Source organism: Schistocerca serialis, unplaced genomic scaffold (genome assembly GCF_023864345.2).
Source record: "Schistocerca serialis cubense isolate TAMUIC-IGC-003099 unplaced genomic scaffold, iqSchSeri2.2 HiC_scaffold_1362, whole genome shotgun sequence".
NCBI lineage: Eukaryota > Metazoa > Arthropoda > Insecta > Orthoptera > Acrididae > Schistocerca > Schistocerca serialis.
In genome coordinates, this window is record NW_026047583.1 from 41,959,052 (window position 1) to 41,977,587 (window position 18,536).

At 39.6% G+C, this 18,536-nt stretch overlaps 1 protein-coding gene across 3 annotated transcripts in view; it reads left to right on the forward strand.

The window, feature by feature from the left end:
• LOC126440344 (molybdenum cofactor biosynthesis protein 1-like) overlaps positions 1-18,536 on the forward strand; it is a 205,336-nt gene that overhangs the window by 134,487 nt on the left and 52,313 nt on the right. For all 3 annotated transcript variants that reach the window (XM_050090632.1, XM_050090634.1, XM_050090633.1), the window contains 2 exons: positions 1,229-1,374; positions 6,285-6,370. In XM_050090632.1, the coding sequence (XP_049946589.1) occupies positions 1,229-1,374; positions 6,285-6,370 (232 nt within the window). The remainder of the gene's footprint in view (positions 1-1,228; positions 1,375-6,284; positions 6,371-18,536) is intronic.

An 18,536-nucleotide genomic window follows, 5' to 3' on the forward strand; every position in this document is an offset into this window, starting at 1 on the left:
TGTGGGATCCGTACCAGATAGGGTTGATAGAAGAGATAGAGAAGATCCAACAGAGAGCAGCATGCTTCGTTATAGGATCATTTAGTAATCATGAAAGCATTACGGAGATGTTAGATAAACTCCAGTGGAAGACTCTGCGGGAGAGACGCTCAGTAGCTCTGTGCGGGCTTTTGTTGAAGTTTCGAGAACATACCTTCACCGAGGAGTCAAGCAGTATATTGCTCCCTCCTACGTATATCTCGCGAAGAGACGATGAGGATAAAATGAGAGAGGTTAGAGCCCGCACATAGGCATACCAACAATCCTTCTTTCCACGAACAATACGAGACTGGAATAGAAGGGAGAACTAATAGAGGTACTCAAGGTAGCCTACACCGTCAGGTGGCTTGAGGAGTATGGATGTAGATGTAGATGTAGACCAAAAAATGTTTTTCTTGTAATGAAGGCACTAAAGTGGGGGTCAGTCATGCTGTTATTGCTTTTAATGATGGCAACATTGGTAGCGTGAAAGTGCTACAACATATGGGAATTAATTCTGGAGCAAACTGCATCAGAGAATTTGAATGGATGGACAAGGTTTGCAATGGTAAAGCACTGTATGCAGCACAGTTGGCCACTACGGAGTCCAGAAAGAAGAAAACAAGAAAAAACTTAAAAAAGGTCAAGAGGATGATATACAGTATGGTGCAGGGTGCTTCTGAGTGACTAAAAATAAAATGTTAAGCATATATTGAGTTACAGTCTATTAAAACTTTAAAAACTCTTCTTGAAAATTTAGATTTTCTCTTGCATTTTTCCCTAAATCTCAGAAACTACTTCGAGTAGCGAATTAAAATTTTCAGGGAGTAATAACATACGTATTCTGAGTCTTCTGAACTAAAAGAAGAACATAATATTATGCATAAATAAAATTATTTAGAATAACATACAAAAAAGTACACAAAATTTTAACTGTGTAATTAAAAAATTGCATTTCCAAAAGCAGTGGCTGAAATGCAATTATTGTAAGACTCAGAACATATAGTTTAATGTCCTGTAAAAGTTTCTTGTCAATGGCTACAGTTGTTCCTGAAATACGGGGAAGTTAAGTCACCAAATTTAACATTGTCAGGATAGGGCGTTCAAACTCCCCTTAATGCACATTTTCTCCTTCCTCCACTTGGTGAGCAACACATTTATAGTATTTACACAACAGCAGTAGCTATTTTCTTACAATTTCTTTTTGCAGGCATACCATGTCCTGGGCTTCAAGGGACGTGTGGGATTTATTACCTCAACGAGTGAACACTTCTGTGGCACGTGCAACCGTTTACAGATAACAGCTGATGGCAATTTGGAGGTGTGTCTCTTTGGGTATTCAGAGATATCTCTCAGGTGAGTGATGAAACATAGAATAATCATGTCCAAGTGAAAATTCATGCGAGGAAACCATAAAATTACTAGAAGACTGACAGACTGATCAGTATTTTACCTTCAGGAGGTGAAATTCCAAAACTTCTTATAGACACATTCGTTCCTCTTGTCCTCACATTAGTCATGGAGTCCGAGTGACCTTTGAGACCTTCAGAAACTTATCCCTCTTTCCTCTCTCATGAAGGAACTGATAGTTCCAAATGCTGAGTATAGAATAATACTTTCAAACTGTTTGCCATGCACATTGGGTATGTGGTTGGTATATGGAAGAGATAAACTGCAGTTAAATCCAGCAGGTATGAAATGAGTAATCTTTTCTTGAAGTTTTCAGCTTGCACCCTCCTCCCTCCCAGACATACAAACCAGATACCTCTAGCTAAATAATTTGTGAGTATATATAATTTGCCTCTGTCAACATCATGTTACACTAACCTATTTGTGAGATTAAATTAAAGGAAAGTAATCAGAACTGGAAATTATGTAAAGACATTTTTGGCTATGTCCCTGTGTTGTATTAAAGTTAACACAGTATTTCTGTCCATGTGATGGTAACTATGATTCGCCAGCCACCGTTGCTGAGCGGTTCTAGGTGCTTCAGTCCAGAACTGTGCGACTGCTACGGTCGCAGGTTTGAATCCTGCCTTGGCTCAGATGTTAAGTCCCATAGTGCCCAGAGCCATTTCAACTGTGATTCATGATTATCAGAGTCTATATGTTCCAAATAAAAATTGGAACTTCATGTGTATAAATGTACAAATTATTAGACAATGGGACCAACAACTGACACTTTTAAATTGATGACTAGACTAAGACTTGGCGATAAGTTTGTTTCAGGACATGGTAAGGGGGGTGAGGGGTGGGAAGAATCAGCTCTCTCTTTGTGAGCATACCAGAAATCCTTTATCAACCGAAGGTAAAATAAGATATAAAAATACAGGGTCAAACAATTAATTTAAGTATCTTAAAAACCAAATGACTAATAAAATTGGAAGCTAAGAAAAGTAAGTTCATAGTAAGTAGGGTGAAACACAGGGGGCTGCAACATATTGCCATTGTTGTTTGACTTGTCTATCAAAGAAAAAAGAAATGGATCAAAAGAAAATAAAAGTGAGAATGGAAATGTATCAGAAGCAAATAGGAATAAGCAAGGAACATATTCTTTAATTAAAAAAAAAAAAAAAGACATGTGAGGCAGATGTTCCTACAATTTTATGTTCAAAGCACAGCAGCCTGTGAAAGCAAAATATTTATGACATTGAAAAAAGAAAATCAGTGAGTGAAAAGTGTGTGTAGGTGAATTGTGGTGAAAGACTGGATATTGGAACTTCTGTTATGCTGCCCAGTATTAGTTGACTTGGTAGTAAAGGAGCAAGTTTGCAAGGGCAGATAACTGTTTGGCTACGTAAAATAGAGTGGGAGTATGGAAAAGCTAGTCCAACATAGGATGAAAAAGATAACAGCAACTTAAAAAATGAACCCCATGAACCCCATTCCCATCTAGTGAATGCAGTGGTTGACAATATCTTGTGACATTCACCTATAAGGCTCAAACTATAATTGCTAAATAAAAATACAAAATGTTGACAAGACTGTTCTAAGCTGTCACTCTCTTTTGAAACAAGGGTGTTTAAACCAACAAACACGCAGGAAAGCAGGGACAACTCACACACTAGAGAAGGATGGGCAGTATCATTGAAGGAGTGAGCATGAACCGTGTGGAATATGTGTGGTACAAGTAAAAAAAAAAAAAAAAAAAAAAAAAAAAAAAAAAAAAAAAAAAAAAAAAAAAAAAAAAAAAAAAAAAAAGTTATGATAGTAAAATTCCAATCCCGGGAGCGGAAAGACTTACCTTAGGGGGAAAAAGGACAGGTATACACCCGCACACACGCACATATCCATCCACACATACAGACACAAGCAGATAATATATGTCTGCTTGTGTCTTTATGTGTGGATGGATATGTGCGAGTGTATACCTGTCCTTTTTTCCCCTTAAGGTAAGTCTTTCCACTCCCGGGATTGGAATGACTCCTTACCCTCTCCCTTAAAACCCACTTCCTTTCGTCTTCCCCTCTCCTTCCCTCTTTCCTGATGAGGCAACAGTTTGTTGCGAAAGCTTGAATTTTGTGTGTATGTTTGTGTTTGTTTGTGTGTCTATCGACCTGCCAGTGCTTTCGTTCGGTAAGTCACCTCATCTTTATTTTTATATATAGAAGTTTATTATTTTATTTACCGGTCTTGCAGTTTCCTTGATTTCTTGCAAAGTACAGTACAATGAAAACCTACCATATTGCATAACAAGTAGATGAGTATAAACTTCAGAATAGCATCATCGCCATTAAATGACCTATGTTTTCTTTACTAACAAGAGAAGGGACAGAAGCAATAAACACAAAATCAGAACTGCTTTTGCTTGATTACAGCAGGGACAATAATTTTTAACATCTACATTTACAACAGATCATATTTACAAAATGTTTTCGAAATTTGCTCTGTTTGCTCAAATGAAAGTATTGCACTGCTCAATCATTCATTTACACTCAACCCCGACTGCTGCACATGCTGTGGGGTGTGTCATCTGGTTATGTCATATGTTCAGTGTTTCTCACCAATTTTTGGGGTATTTTGAAATGTACAAAAAGGAAAATGCAGAAAGTTATCACATTTTGCTGCACATTACCTGCGTCACAGAAAAATAATGTATACAAATCTTCTCAGATTTGCCACTGAATAACTTTGTCCAAGCCTCACAATATTTCACCAACACAACTGTTCGTCATCTTCAGGTAGTGGTGGGTCCTGTCATCACTGCTGCAAGATGTGGCTGGTGATATTCGCACAGCAGAATTGAAATTTGTCAGGCTAGAAGCAGGAGTACGAATGTGTGGACAGGCACTCCCAGTTGGATGTAAATGCCATTCATAGTAGCCTTCTGCTTATGTGTTGTGGGCAATGACTGCACTTCTGGACACTCGTGTGGTTAAGAGCTGAATTAACTCTCTGCAAGGTACTGCATCAGGTCATACATCGGAGGATCTGGTTTCTACTGTTTTAATTTCATGGCAGTCAGTGCTGGATTCTGGGCAGTGCTTAGTCAAAATTCCATATTCCTGTTGGTAAGATTGCCCACCGTATGGATACATGCCTCATTCTTAAAAACACAGTCCTAGAGTGATGATGCTGAGGATAAAATTTCAGTCCTCTTGGGAAACGTGTGGTGCCCTGTATTCAGGCAGTGTTCTGCTACCATTAATTTACTGGGTGGCATTTTTGTCAGCGCTGTTGAACACAGTGTTCTTGCACAATGTGAGGTGTCTGCCCTATATAAGGTTTCCCATAATGGCATCAGATCTTATATATGATCTGTGTTTTCTAAGGTCAAGATTGTCTTTAACTGAACACAAACAATTCCTTAGTTTTGCTGGTAGACGAAAAACACACTTGATTCTGTTTCTCTTAGCGATTCTTTTAATTTTGAAAACATGCCACTGAAATATGGCAAGAAAGCCATTTGCAGTGCTTGTCTAAGTATCTTCATTTACATCCCTACACTGAACTTGCTTTGCTCAGAACACATTGCAAATCTGTTTACAAGAATAAACATTCTGCTGGAACACTGTTCTTAGGTGTTACAGTTCACCAGGCAGACTGTCGGTATCTGAAATCACGTGTGCTCTATGTGCCAGGGAGTGTAAGACACTACCACATTGTGCAGGGTGACGGCAACTTTTGGACCTCAAATATAACTCTGCGTGTATCAGTTTGCAGTAGAGACTAAGCCCCAGTGCTATGTCAGCTTTTCTTCTAACCGTGACATCCAGGAATGGTAAGCTGCTATCTTTTTGTACTTCCACAGTGAACTGAATATTCAGATGGAGCGAGTGCAAATGCTGCAGGGACATAGGTAGTGTCTGTATTATGTGGGCCACACCACAAATGTCTCTTCAGCATTCTGCCAGAAGGAGGAATGTTGGATATTTACTAAGGGAAATAGAGGATCTCCCATGGGAACACTGTCCACTTGATTAAAGTAGTTGGTGTTACATAAGAAATAGGATGAGGTATGCACATGTTTAAACAGCATCACAATTTCTTTCTCAAACTTGCTGCTAATAACCTCTAATGAGGGCTGCAGGGACACTTTTGTAAGTAATGATATAACATTTGAGCTAACTAAAAGATCTGAAAGTTCTAGTTTAAGCATCTTCAGGTATTCTATGAAATCCTCTGAATTCTAAATATGATGGTCATAGACATCCACATGATAAATTTCAAAGCTGTCACGTGGAAATTGCCAGTTGCATCTTGCAGCAGTGATGGTGGAAATCACCACCACCTGAAGATGCCAAAACGTTGTGTCACTGAAATATTGAGGGAGGGGCTTGCATAATGTTATCTGGTGGGGAACCCAAAGTGTTTTTGCAACAGATCTATCAGGCAAGCCTGAAAAGTCACATATACTCCAAGCAGTAAGTACCTGTCGTAAAATGATCACATTAGTGAGCTTGGCAATTAATTAAGAGTTTATCAATAAATTTGGCTTCATTTTGCAAGAAATTGTGCTGTGTTCCAGTACTCCCTCTTCAACAAAACTAATGTCAGTTTCTGCTCCACCTCTTCAGCCCGAGATCCTATGTATACTCTTGAGCATTTGTGTAAGATACCTGTTTATTTATAAAAATAAAAGTAACTTCTATCATGACTTTCCCATTCTTGTCCAGTGGGTTTGTTATCCTGCTGTTGCCTACTGCAGACTACAAGATTACTGTTGAAGATTTCTGCAAAGTTTTTCTTCCTTTTTAGTGTACCAACATTTCACTGTGTGGTAATTGCCTGGTACTGTTTAACGGGTGTTTTAACTGTTGTTTCAGAGATGCAATACGAAGCAAATGCAGTGAGGATGACTTGCTTGCCATGATTGGGGCAGCAGTGAGAAGAAAGAAGAAACAACATGAAGGTAAGATACATTACAGCAAATGTAACTCTGTAGATAGAAAGAAAATTTCTGCTTAACAAGTCATAGCAAACATAAGAGCAAAATAGAATGAAAAGCAACAGTGATAGAACCTGTGTTTTTTGTGTAAACTTGGATTTAATTTTTTATTTAGTATTCATTCTGATTAATGCCCATTGGTCAACAGTATATTTCAGCCCTAGAATTTGGTTCTGCAAGGTCCACCAGATAACCATATATGGCTGTTGTAACTCCTTTATTGGACTTCAGAAGTTTTCCAGCAACAAATCTTTTTGTTTCTTTCTTTCTTTCTTTTTTTTTCTTTTTTAAAAAAAAGCTAAAATGCAGAAAACATCATAAAGCAAACACTCACAGAAAAGCATCAGTGTCCTTGAAACAATGGAAACTCCAGTAGGAATATCAACAATGTTGGAAAAGACAGATTACTACTTACTGATGAAGGCTGTGGCTGAAAGCTTTATGTAAGTGTCTTTTAATTCTTCCCATCTGCAGCCTAAGGTATCTTCTTTATGGTAAGTAGCAGTCTGTCTTTTCCTTCATTATTCATTAGTGTTCTTTTTTTTTATTGCTGTTTAGCAAGCATCGTGTGGTATATAAGGGATGTGAATAGCGTCAGATGTTGAATCATCACTCTGGAGGATATGAAGGTGCTGCATATTGGTGTGAGACAGCATTATCTGATGAGAGTTTGAAAGAAACCTCATTGTGGATGTCCATTTGGTCCCCTGGTTAAACCTTGCAACATCTGTATTTTTGGAGTATTTGGATCTGACAGTGGCCTGATGTTGGAAAGTAAGGGCTTACTCATCATCAATGTTCCAGTTGACTACATCAGACCACTACAAGGGAGCATCACTGTGTAGTGTACTGAGTACATTGTAACCTGTTCACGTCTGTGACTGCCATCTGAGAACAAGTACAGTAAACTCTTGTGCAGCTACACTTTTGGCTAGCTAGATTGACACTTGACAAATTTCAATTTGCGTGCACCTGGAGCCAAGCATTTGCTGGTGTTTTTTGGCAATCTACTGCTAATCAGTGCACTGGTGCGTGTCAAAAGTCCAAGTATCGTCAATTCGTGCGTGTGTTGGTTGAAGCTCTAGTGCGTTTCTTATTTGTATTGCATGGTTTCATGCCACTGCCATCTATTGGAACTCCTTGGAAGTACAGTACATACAGTATTGTTCTATGGAGCGCAACGTAGGCCTGTCGAAACTGACAATTAGAGTGCGCCGCCTAACACTTTCCACTTGTTGTCGGTACACCAAAGCTGAGTGTTTAACAGTGAACGTACAACACCCTGTTGTGTTGCCACGTGGGCTTGGGTAGAACAGAGGAAATGGCATAGATGTATCGAATGCTTTCATTTGATGGCTGCCACAGCCTGGTTTCAAAAATCAAAAGTTTGTCTAGTGCATCTCGAGTGTTGTCAAGTTGTGCATTTGTGTGTTTCTGATTTGAGGTTTTGTGCTCCCACTATGTGCCTTAAAGTGTCCAGAGATAAAAGGGGCCAAAAACCATAAAGGACTCAGTCGAGTGTCTGTAAAAAGAACACTGAACGTGACTACGGGCACGTAACATAAAATGAATGTGATCTTGTTGGAAAAAGAGCATCACACTTTGCAGAGAATTGATGCTGGTGAGCCACCCACAAAAGTTGCTGCAGAGTAGGAGTACAATTACTGATCGGAAGACAAATCGATCAGGAATTGAAAAATTTTTGTTCCATCCAAGCATTGGGCAGCGCAGTGAAATCTTGAAAAACAATGAGAAAAGGTGCACATCCTCAGTTAGAAGAGGCATTATTTTTGTGGCACGAATAAATAAGAGCCAAAGGTGTGTCAGTTTCAGGTCCTCTAATTTGTCAAAATGAGCTAATGAGCTGATAGAAGGAAAGAAGCAAGAATTCCTCGGAAGTAATGGCTGGCAGGATCATTTCAAGAAGCAGCATGGCAGCCATGAAATTGCCATCAGTGCCAAATCATTATCTGGGGATGAAGCTGCTATGCTGATTTTAAGAAGAAACTGCACACAATCATTGACAAAGGAGGCTATACTGACAATCAACTTTACAAATGTGATGAAACTGGGTTGAATTACAAAATGCTGCCAACGAAAACCCTTGCCTCTAAAGAAGAAGAAATGGCTTCCAGATACAAAAAAATCAAAGAAAGATTTACTGTCCTCACTTGCAGTAATGCCACTGGCAATCATAAACTGTGTCTTACTTTAATTGGCAAATCCAAAACACCAAGAGCATTTAGACACCAACCAACCAGCTTTCCCACTGAGGTACACGAATCAGTCTTAAGGCATGTATGAACAGTGCCGTGCCATCTTCAGAGAGTGGTTCCAGGCAGAGTTTGTTTCAGCTGTAGTAAATTACATGGAAGGAAAAGGACTTCCTTGAAAAGCGCTACTTCTTGTGGACAATGCTCCTTCTCACCCAGGTGATCTGCAAGATGGGGATATCAAAGTTGTATTTCTTCCACAAAATGTCACATCTCTATGTCAACCAATGGACCAAGGTATTCTTGAGGCGATGGAAAAACATTACAGACACAAGATGCTGGAATACTTAATAGGTGTGATTGATGCTGCAGATGATTTTGTGGAAGCTCTTAAAAAAATTGATGTTTTAAGTGTCATTCATTGATTGCTGAAGCTTGGAATCTAATTCCTCCAGTTCCTCTTGTTAGGTCTTGGAAAAAACTCTTAGATCGTAAGGCAACCTAAGTGGTGGGAAGGAGGAGACAACACCGAAACTCAAGCTGACATAATTTTGGTGAATTTACTGGAGAAGCTGGTTGTAAAGACACACACTTCGAAGACATTGAAGAGTGGATGGAAAATGGCATTTTTTCATGTGACTGAGGATGAAATCGTCCAAATTGTGACCGATCATAAAGCGTTAGAAGACTATGTTTCTGATGATGAATCAGAGAAAAATATTCCTCACACATTCTGTTACGAAGTGATCCAAACTGCCCTGGAGTACATCAGCCAACAGGAGGAGACGATTTATCCTGAAATAGTTTGATTTCAACGTTGGAGATGTATTGTTGCAGCAATAGTTTCTCAAGCAAAAAAAAAAAAGAAAAAAAGACATTCGTGACTTCGTTACCAAAAAATAAACTCTAATGAAGCATCCTAGAACTTCTATGTCCATAACTTAAAAAGTTTTTTTTTTTTTTTTTTACTTTTCTTGAAAGTTCCTCTGAACAGACTTTTCGTTCCTTTGAGTAATCTCTAGATTTGTTTCATAATTTTGTTCAGTAGTTTATTTTTTATTCAAAAGAGTAGGTAATAAAATTAAAACTCCTGTTTTTTCCTGCTGCCAAATAAGGGAGATTTTTTCTGTAAGAATGCAAAATAAACGAGCTTTGTTATACAGCATTTAAAAACTTTGAGTTTTCAATCATAGTTTGGTGCCTTTTTAACATGTCAACACAATTTTTTCAGTAAAAAAGTGTAGGGTTATTTGCAACCATATCAGTAATGTTTTACATACCCTACGCACGTTTTACGATCGTATTTCGCAATATTGACGCAATTTGGAGTGTTCACATGTGAAAACAGGGGGACTTTGATTTATCTGGAATTTTCGTTATCGGAACTGACCACCGTCCTGATCATTTCGGATAAACAGGAGTTCACTGTAATAGTCTCCTTGCAACATGCTGTGTCATACAGCTAGGAGCAGCCAGACTATGGAATTGCCGTCCTGCGCATAGGCTGCCATTAACACCCAAGCAAATGACTGCATGTGAAGTGGTGCCATGATCAAGAAGTACGGACTGCTAATGAATGGCGTCACATTATGTTCACTGATGAGTCCCAGTCCTGCACTGCTCCAAATGACTATCGTGGAGAAGTTTGACAGTGACCCGGGGAGATGGGGAGAGGTCCCATTCTTCCACATTTTGGGGGGGGGTGGGTCACAAAGGAGTCCCATGGTGTGGGGAGCCATTGGGTATGACTTCAGGTCACGGCTTGTAATGGCCGTGGGAACTCTGATGGTACAGCAGTGTGTAATAGTATTGTGGTGCTATTTTTCAACAGGCCGGTGCTTGTCCACATGTAGTATGTGTCTCTTTAAATTGTCTGTGTGATGTTGATATACTCCTGTGGCCAGCAAAATCCCCATATCTGTCCCCGATATAACATTATGGGACCAACATGGACGTCAACTCCATCCCACTGCCTGTATCCATGATTGCAATGTCCAGTTACAACAGTTGTGGATCACCTTTCTCAGGAGGGTATGCAGCAGCTTTACGACATCCTCCCGCACTGTCCAGGCCAGACAGGGTGCATTGCTGTATTGATAAGTGGGCTCAAACTGATAAGTTCTGTGTAAATTTGACTCTGTTTTGTTGTCACTGAAATAACATCACATACCCTCTAAATTAGCTATGTTTCAATTTGTTTTCTCCCCACCTTCTGAGTGTCTCACTTTTTTTCAAGCAGTGTAATTTAAGACAGACATAAGAATATGAAAATGGGATGGCATATCACATTGCTATTCAACTATGCCCCTAAGAAAATTGTAAGATAATGGAGAAGAGCAGATGCACTATTACACTGACTAGAACGTAAACTTAAAGATAGAATTATATTGTGTAACCTATACCGATGACATAATACTAATTGACAAAAACATCACTGATATGCTAAAGCAATTTGAAATATTAAGGGAGCAAGCTAGGAAAATTGGACTACTAATTTCACCTGGAGAAAAAATTCTTGGCTGATACCAAAATGGCACTGGGTGAACTTATATAGGCAATGACATAGTATTCGGTGTTAAATAGTTTAAATAATTTGGTGAAAAAGACCACTGAACATCATAATGAAAAGAAGGCCATAGAATCCAGACTTCAGAAAGTACAAACTGTCTCTCAGTTAACTAAAAGTATTTTTCCTGGAACTCTAAAATCTAACATTGTACAACAGTGATCAAATTAGAATTTCTTTATGCATGAGAGAGACTCTTTGTCCAACACAAGACATGAAAACAGCAAACTGAATTAGAAGAATGTAAAATTGTAGTAAAAATCTTAGGTCCAAGAATAAAGGGTGGGATACATCACACAGAACCCAGTGTGAAATCTCCAGGCAAATTCCTAAAAGCTCTTGTTACAATGTGTCTCCAAGGAATCCAACTTGTGGGACATACAGAAAGAATGTATCCAAACAGGCAGCTCATTGGATTCCCACATACTTGAAAAATAAGATCCTACTGATGAAAACAAACAGGAAGAGACCTTAAGAAATTGGAATCACCACATTTACAGTATTCTGATGTAGTGATGAGTCACACAGAGTGCAGTTTCGCGGTAGCATGATCGATGCTTGTACTTGTGTATGTAGTATATGCAAGTGTGTACAGCGTCTCTTCTGGTGTACTCACGATATGCTAATTTAGTGGCCGAGCAGTAAACCGGATCCCTACTCGGTTCCAGTGTGCTGTGCTAATTATTCTTCTTCACTTGACATTTATGCCTGGAGCTGCAAGAGAGGCCATTTTCCAGATAATGCCACAAAAACAACAAATTCTCAGATATCAGTTTAACTTACACGCTTCAACATCATAGACAACATTTCACATTAATATGTTGCAGAACACTAGATTAGTGTTAAAATTGCCAGAGTAAACATTGTTCTCCATGTGACAGATTGTCAAAAGATGTCCAAAATCGATAAATTTTATATCTCTGCACAGAGAAGAAGCTGGTTGCTCATTGTCATCTGTGGTGCTAATCAATGGGTCGAGCTCGTTGCTGGCACAGCGCCACCTCAGAGAAAGTGGCCCCTCATCCCAGCAGGTGTCGATGTTTAAACACCCGTATAGCTCCCAAGACTTACTGCGTCTGTGGATAACTCCATCTCTGCACAGAACTTCCCACATTTCCCACACAGTGGGCCCTCGTGTCTCTTACACACAATAAATCTTCAAACTTATTTCATTGGCTAAGTTAAATTTCGAGTGTGATGTGCTATTTCGTAAAAAATAGCAAACGGTAGACATGGATGTTATTGTGACTCTTTCCTAAGGCAACATTTGTGTATTACACTTGTAGAAGTGCACTGCAACATAAAACAGTAGACCGTAAGTTCAAACAATGGAAACTCCAGGTTGGAATATCAGCAGTGTAGGAAAAGATAGAGTGCTAATTACCATAAAGATGGCACGTTAAAATGCAGACAGGCACAGTTAAGACACTTACACATAAGCTTTTGGCCACAACCTTCATCAGAAAAAGAAATAGAAATACACACCATTCATTCACACAAGCAAGCACACCTCACACACACATGACCGCCAACTCCGACAGCTCAGACCAGAATGCTAGTCTGTAAGTTTGCTACACAATAAAATAATTATTCTGAGCTACAAGAAAAATGGATTCAAAGAACTAAACAGCTTGAAGAAAAAAAAGGGAAGCTCCCTGAAGCAACGTAGTTTCACGAGTGTGCATACCAGTGGTAAATTATGAGAGTCGCAACTCTCTGAAATGGATACAAAGGCCACCAGATTGCATTAGATTTGTTTGTGTCTTGGATTGTTACCAAGAATGGTAGGAGCTATAAGAGATGTGAAGAGTGTAAGATGTTGAGTGATCCCTGTGAAGGACACAGATGCCCTGTACTTCTGTGAGTCAGCATTATCAGCACGCAACAAAATTTGAAGGGGCCTAATTGGGTGTCTCCATTTGCCAGGCTGATTGAATTATGCAATATGCAGATTTGTGAGTCATTCAGATGTGGTAGTGGCCCCATGTTGGACTGCTTGGGAACGTAAGGGTGGTGTGCTTGTCAGCAAGCTTCCGGTTTACCGTGTCTGACGAGCCCATGGGAGAATTGCTGTAATGTACGCCGAGCACATAGTAACCCTTTCACACCTGCACCTGTCATGTGACCAGCAGTGAGACATTCTGCAAGACCCGCGATGACAGTTGTCAGTGAGTATGACAACGACATAGGGAGAGGGCGTGTGGGGCAGCATCGGATATGACTTCAGGTCACTCTGACAGCACAGCAGTATGTCATGGACATCCTACATCCTCATTTGCTACCTCCGTGTCCAACGGAGTTACAAGAGACAGACCAGTGAAAACATATCCAGTTGTTGACTCACAAAACGGTTTTGAGCTGTGACGCATGTAGTCTTAAGTGAATCATTCATACAAAAAGAAAAGAAGAAGAAGCTAAAGTCAGAATGTGAAAAAATTGGAGAATGGAATAGATATTTGAAGACTTCACACTTGAAACTCCCAGTTTTCCTATTGTGAAAGTGCCTTTGTGACCATATGCATTTCACTGACAATAAACTTTTTTTTTCCCCCTGGGTCTTGGCTCCATATTTTTTCATCCAGTTGAGTCAGAATACTTGCATTGTATTTGTGAGGTATTGTTTCAGTCTTGCAAGCTAATCTAAAATAGAAATCCCTTTTGCATCCTAGAAAACAATGACCACTCTTTCTCTCCGATTAAGTCACCTTGGCTATTTTTGTGCAACTGCTGTTTCATTTCATCCACGGGAACAGATTGGTGCATAGAATCAGTTGTGTGTCAGATTGTCCCAAATTGTTTTTCACATTAGGTTGTAGTCAGGCTTCAACAGACATGCCACTCACTTTCTGGTATGGCCATGGCATCAAATGTTTTGCACATCTTTTTAATTACTGATCTTGCAATATCACACTGTGTTCTTTCTCAGCATTTTCATATTTGATTGTAATTCTAAGAAGTTGTTCATGAGTCATCTTACAGAGACATATGCTACATATGAATTCAGCCATCCATTCCTTAACTGTTGACTATGAAGGAACTCCCCCCATGAACCATGGACCTTGCCATTGGTGGGGAGGCTTGCGTGCCTCAGCGAGACAGATGGCCGTACCGTAGGTGCAACCACAACGGAGGGGTATCTGTTGAGAGGCCAGACAAACATGTGGTTCCTGAAGAGGGGCAGCAGCCTTTTCAGTAGTTGCAGGGGCAACAGTCTGGATGATTGACTGATCTGGCCTTGTAACATTAACCAAAACACCTTGCTGTGCTGGTACTGCGAACGGCTGAAAGCAAGGGGAAACTACAGCCGTAATTTTTCCCGAGTACATGCAGCTCTACAACTTGACTAGAAGAAGAGATCGGTTGGTAGGACATGTTTTGAGGCATCAAGGGATCACAAATTTAGCATTGGAGGGCAGCGTGGAGGGTAAAAATCGTAGAGGGAGACCAAGAGATGAATACACTAAGCAGATTCAGAAGGATGTAGGTTGCAGTAGGTACTGGGAGATGAAGAAGCTTGCACAGGATAGAGTAGCATGGAGAGCTGCATCAAACCAGTCTCAGGACTGAAGACCACAACAACAACAACATGAAGGAACTGACTCCTAATAAGTAAGATGATGCCTGTAGAAAAGTACAACAAAACAGTAATCTCAAAAAAGGACAGGATAGACAGTACATTCTGTAGGACATATTAAAAGTGATTGGTAAAAGAGACTTGGTGTGTTAAATGCAGCTTTTGGTTACATGATAATTGAATTGGATAGATAAACAATCTACTTGCTAAGTGGCGGCAGAACACACACATAAAAGAAGATTATAATTAGGCAAGCTTTCAGAGCCAGTAGCTCATTCTTCAGGCAGAAGGGTTGAAGTGCAAGGAAGAGGGGTGAAGGATAGGTCTAGGAAAAATTGTAGATTTTGAGAAAGTTACCCAGAACTGCAGATCAGGGGAGACTTTCCAGATGGGATGAGAAGGAAAGACTGATTCCACATCTACATACATACTCCACTAGCCACCATATGGTTCATGGCAGAAGGTACCCTGTCTCACTACAATAGTCTGAATAAAATTACTTGATAGTTGACATCAATCACTTGCCGCAACAATGTTGCCACATTGGCTACCAGCTACCGTTTGGTTACAGGTGACAACAAACAAGCGGCTCACTTCACAAATTATGTTAAACGTTTAACACAGAGCAATTTTTCTAGTGGCTGGTGCAAGGTATGTCAGAAATGTTGGATACTCTGTCGACTATTGATTTAAAGTGACCAGTGACTGAACTGGGGAAGATGACCCGTTTTGTATCCCTGACTGTAAACTTGTGTCCTAACCCAGCCGAGAAAATTGTGGTCAACAGTCTGCAGCAGTACTAATATCATGATCGCTTTGTTCATGGCGATTAAAGCTAACGCTTAAGGGTAAACTCAAGACAACAAAAACTCAATTTCAGGGCTGAAAGCAAATTAAAATTTCTCCGTTTCATTTGTTACCTGTAACTATCCTTACTCTAGCTGCACATGCTGCCATGTTAGAAACCAGTGAACAGTCCATGTGGGCACTTGTTCGTGGATTATAGATGACTGAGGCAGATTCCAAATGAAGAAATAGTGACAGGAAGAAAAATAAGACCAAATAGAACAGTCAAAACAATGATGAAAAATGATGCAGCAAAGTATTAAAAATAAAAAAATACATTTAAACCAATTAATTGAATGAAAATAATAATCACACTCTTTTGGTTAGATTTAGAAATAAAAATTTTGCTACATTGATGAGATTCAAACCTACGACATGCTACACATTAGATTAATCTGCCAACCATTGTGCTATGCCACAGCACTGCATGAAGTATTTATATATGTGAATGTAGTGACCCAGTTGCAACTATGAACTGGAACCTTAAAAATTTCAGTTTCACACAATGTAGTGAAAAGCTTATCTAATGTAAGATGATCTCTGTGAATATGATAACTATATGTATGATACTGAATTACACCTTGTGCTGAGTTATTCGGTAGTGTTTGGTTAGTGCTATGAATGAAATGTGTGTCTTTCATTAGCATTGTTAATGTGTGTTGTTTTTGGTGTAGCTATCGCGTGTCATGAAATACATAATAAAAGTGTCGGGCTCGTAATTCGGGATACAAATACATCAAGAAAGAATGCTGAACCAGGAATTGGAAGTGACTGGCCAATTTTGGTGGAGTTTGGCAACAGCAGACAGTTCAAGTGTGACGCTGACTACTCTTATTGGCGTTTGAAGTGCCAACTATCAAGTAATTTTATTTCAACTGTAGTCAGTTCCTTTTCCGTTCCATCTGCCAATCGATTGAGGAAAAAGTGAATGTCTATATCCCTCTCTATGAGTCCTAATTTGTCGTCTCTTATCTTCGTGGTCCTTACGCATAATGTATGTTGGTGCAATCAGAATTGTTCTGCAGTCAGCACAGTGTTCCTCAAAATCCCTCCAGGGATTCCCATTTGAGTTCCAGAAACATCTCCATAATACTTGTATGTTGTTGTTTCGACCTACTGTTAACAAATCTAGTATCCTGCCTCTGAATTACCCCAATGTCTGCTTTAATTCGACCCCTTGTGGATCCCAGACACTAGCATCCTATATGTGATGTCCATCACAGCTGAGCCACACTGTAGTAAAATCCACCCAACAAACGAAAGATGATTATTCGCCCTCCCTACCATGACCCTCACAAGTTTGTTCCATTTCATATCACATTGCAACGTTATGTCCAGATATTGAAACAATGTGACTTCATTCATGACACTACTAATGCTGGATTCTGGCATTATGGATTAGTTTTTCCAACTCATCTGCAGTAACTTATATTTTTCTACATTTCGGGTTAGCTGTCATTTATCACACCAACTGGGAACTTTGCCCAAGTCATCTTTTATCCTCCTAAATCACTCAACGATGACACCTTCCATACACCACAACATCATCAGCAAACAACCACAGATTACTGTCCACTTTGTCCATCAGATCAGTTATGCACATAGAAAATATGAGTAATAGCGCTCCTATCACACATCCCTGGAATGATCCTAATGATACCCCAGTCACTGATGGACACTCACCGTCGGGATAATGTAGTGGGTTCTATTACTTCAGAAGTCTTTGAGCCACTCACATGTCTGGGAATGTATTCCATGTGCTTGTACCTTTGTTAGAAGTCTGCAGTGAGGCACTATGTCAAATGCTTCTCGGAAATCAAGAAATATGGAATCTGGGTTTGTGAATTTTGTGATGGCAAAGTTAGAGGAGCAATGCATCTGCATTAAATTTTGCGTGAAACTCAAGAAAACCTTTACACAGACACACCAAATGATGCAGGGAGCCTATAGCGATGAGTGCTTAAGCCATACTTGGTGTTATGTATTATTCACACGTTTTAAAATGGCTTTACAAAAGTCAAAAATAATCCTTGTTCAGGATGCTCTTAGATGTCCCCTGATGTTGCTTGTGTCAGGAACGTCAAAGAAATTGTGTGTGGCAGTCGAAGATACACTGTCTGAGAGATTGTAGTAGAATGTAACATTTCAATTGGATCATGTTATGAAATGACACAGCATCTTGGAATGCATTGTGTTGCCGCCAAGTTCATTCCACGGCTCATGAGTCAAGACCAAAAAAACTTTTGGATCTCACAAATGAGAATGAGATGTTCCTTGCGAGAATAGTATGACCCCTGCAGACTTCTTTTTATTTCCAAAGTTGAAAAGGATGAAGTTTTGCAATGGTAGATGAGATAAAAGAAAATTCGCAGACGGCACTTTATGCGACCCAGCAAGAGGTGTGTCAAGACTGCTCCTGGAAGTGGAAATGATATTGGGAGCAGTGTATCAATTGTGGAGGAGAGTATTTCGAAGGAGACAATCCATAGTAATTAAAAGATAAGCATAGAAAATTTTGTGGACAAAGTTTTGGAATTTTTTGAACAGACGTCGTATGACAAAAGGGCATGCTGAGTTGCCCATGAGCGATGCTTTGTACTGATTTGTGGACATAAACTTATTGGTCTCTATGAAACTGATTAGATTCAAACCCAGAATATGTTCAAGAATTCTGCAGCAAACTGATGTTACGGGTATTGGGCTGTAATTTCGCGGGTCTGTTCTTTCGCCCTTCGTATATACAGGAGACGCCTCTGTATTTTTTTCCCCAGTTGCTAAGTCTTTCTGCTGGGTGAGAGATTCACAATAAATACAAGCTAAGTAAGGGTCCAGTGCCATATAGCACTCTTTGTAAAACCAAATTGAGATTCCATCTGCAACTGGCGACTAATTTGTTTTTAATTATTTCAGGCGTCGGGGATGCTTACGAGG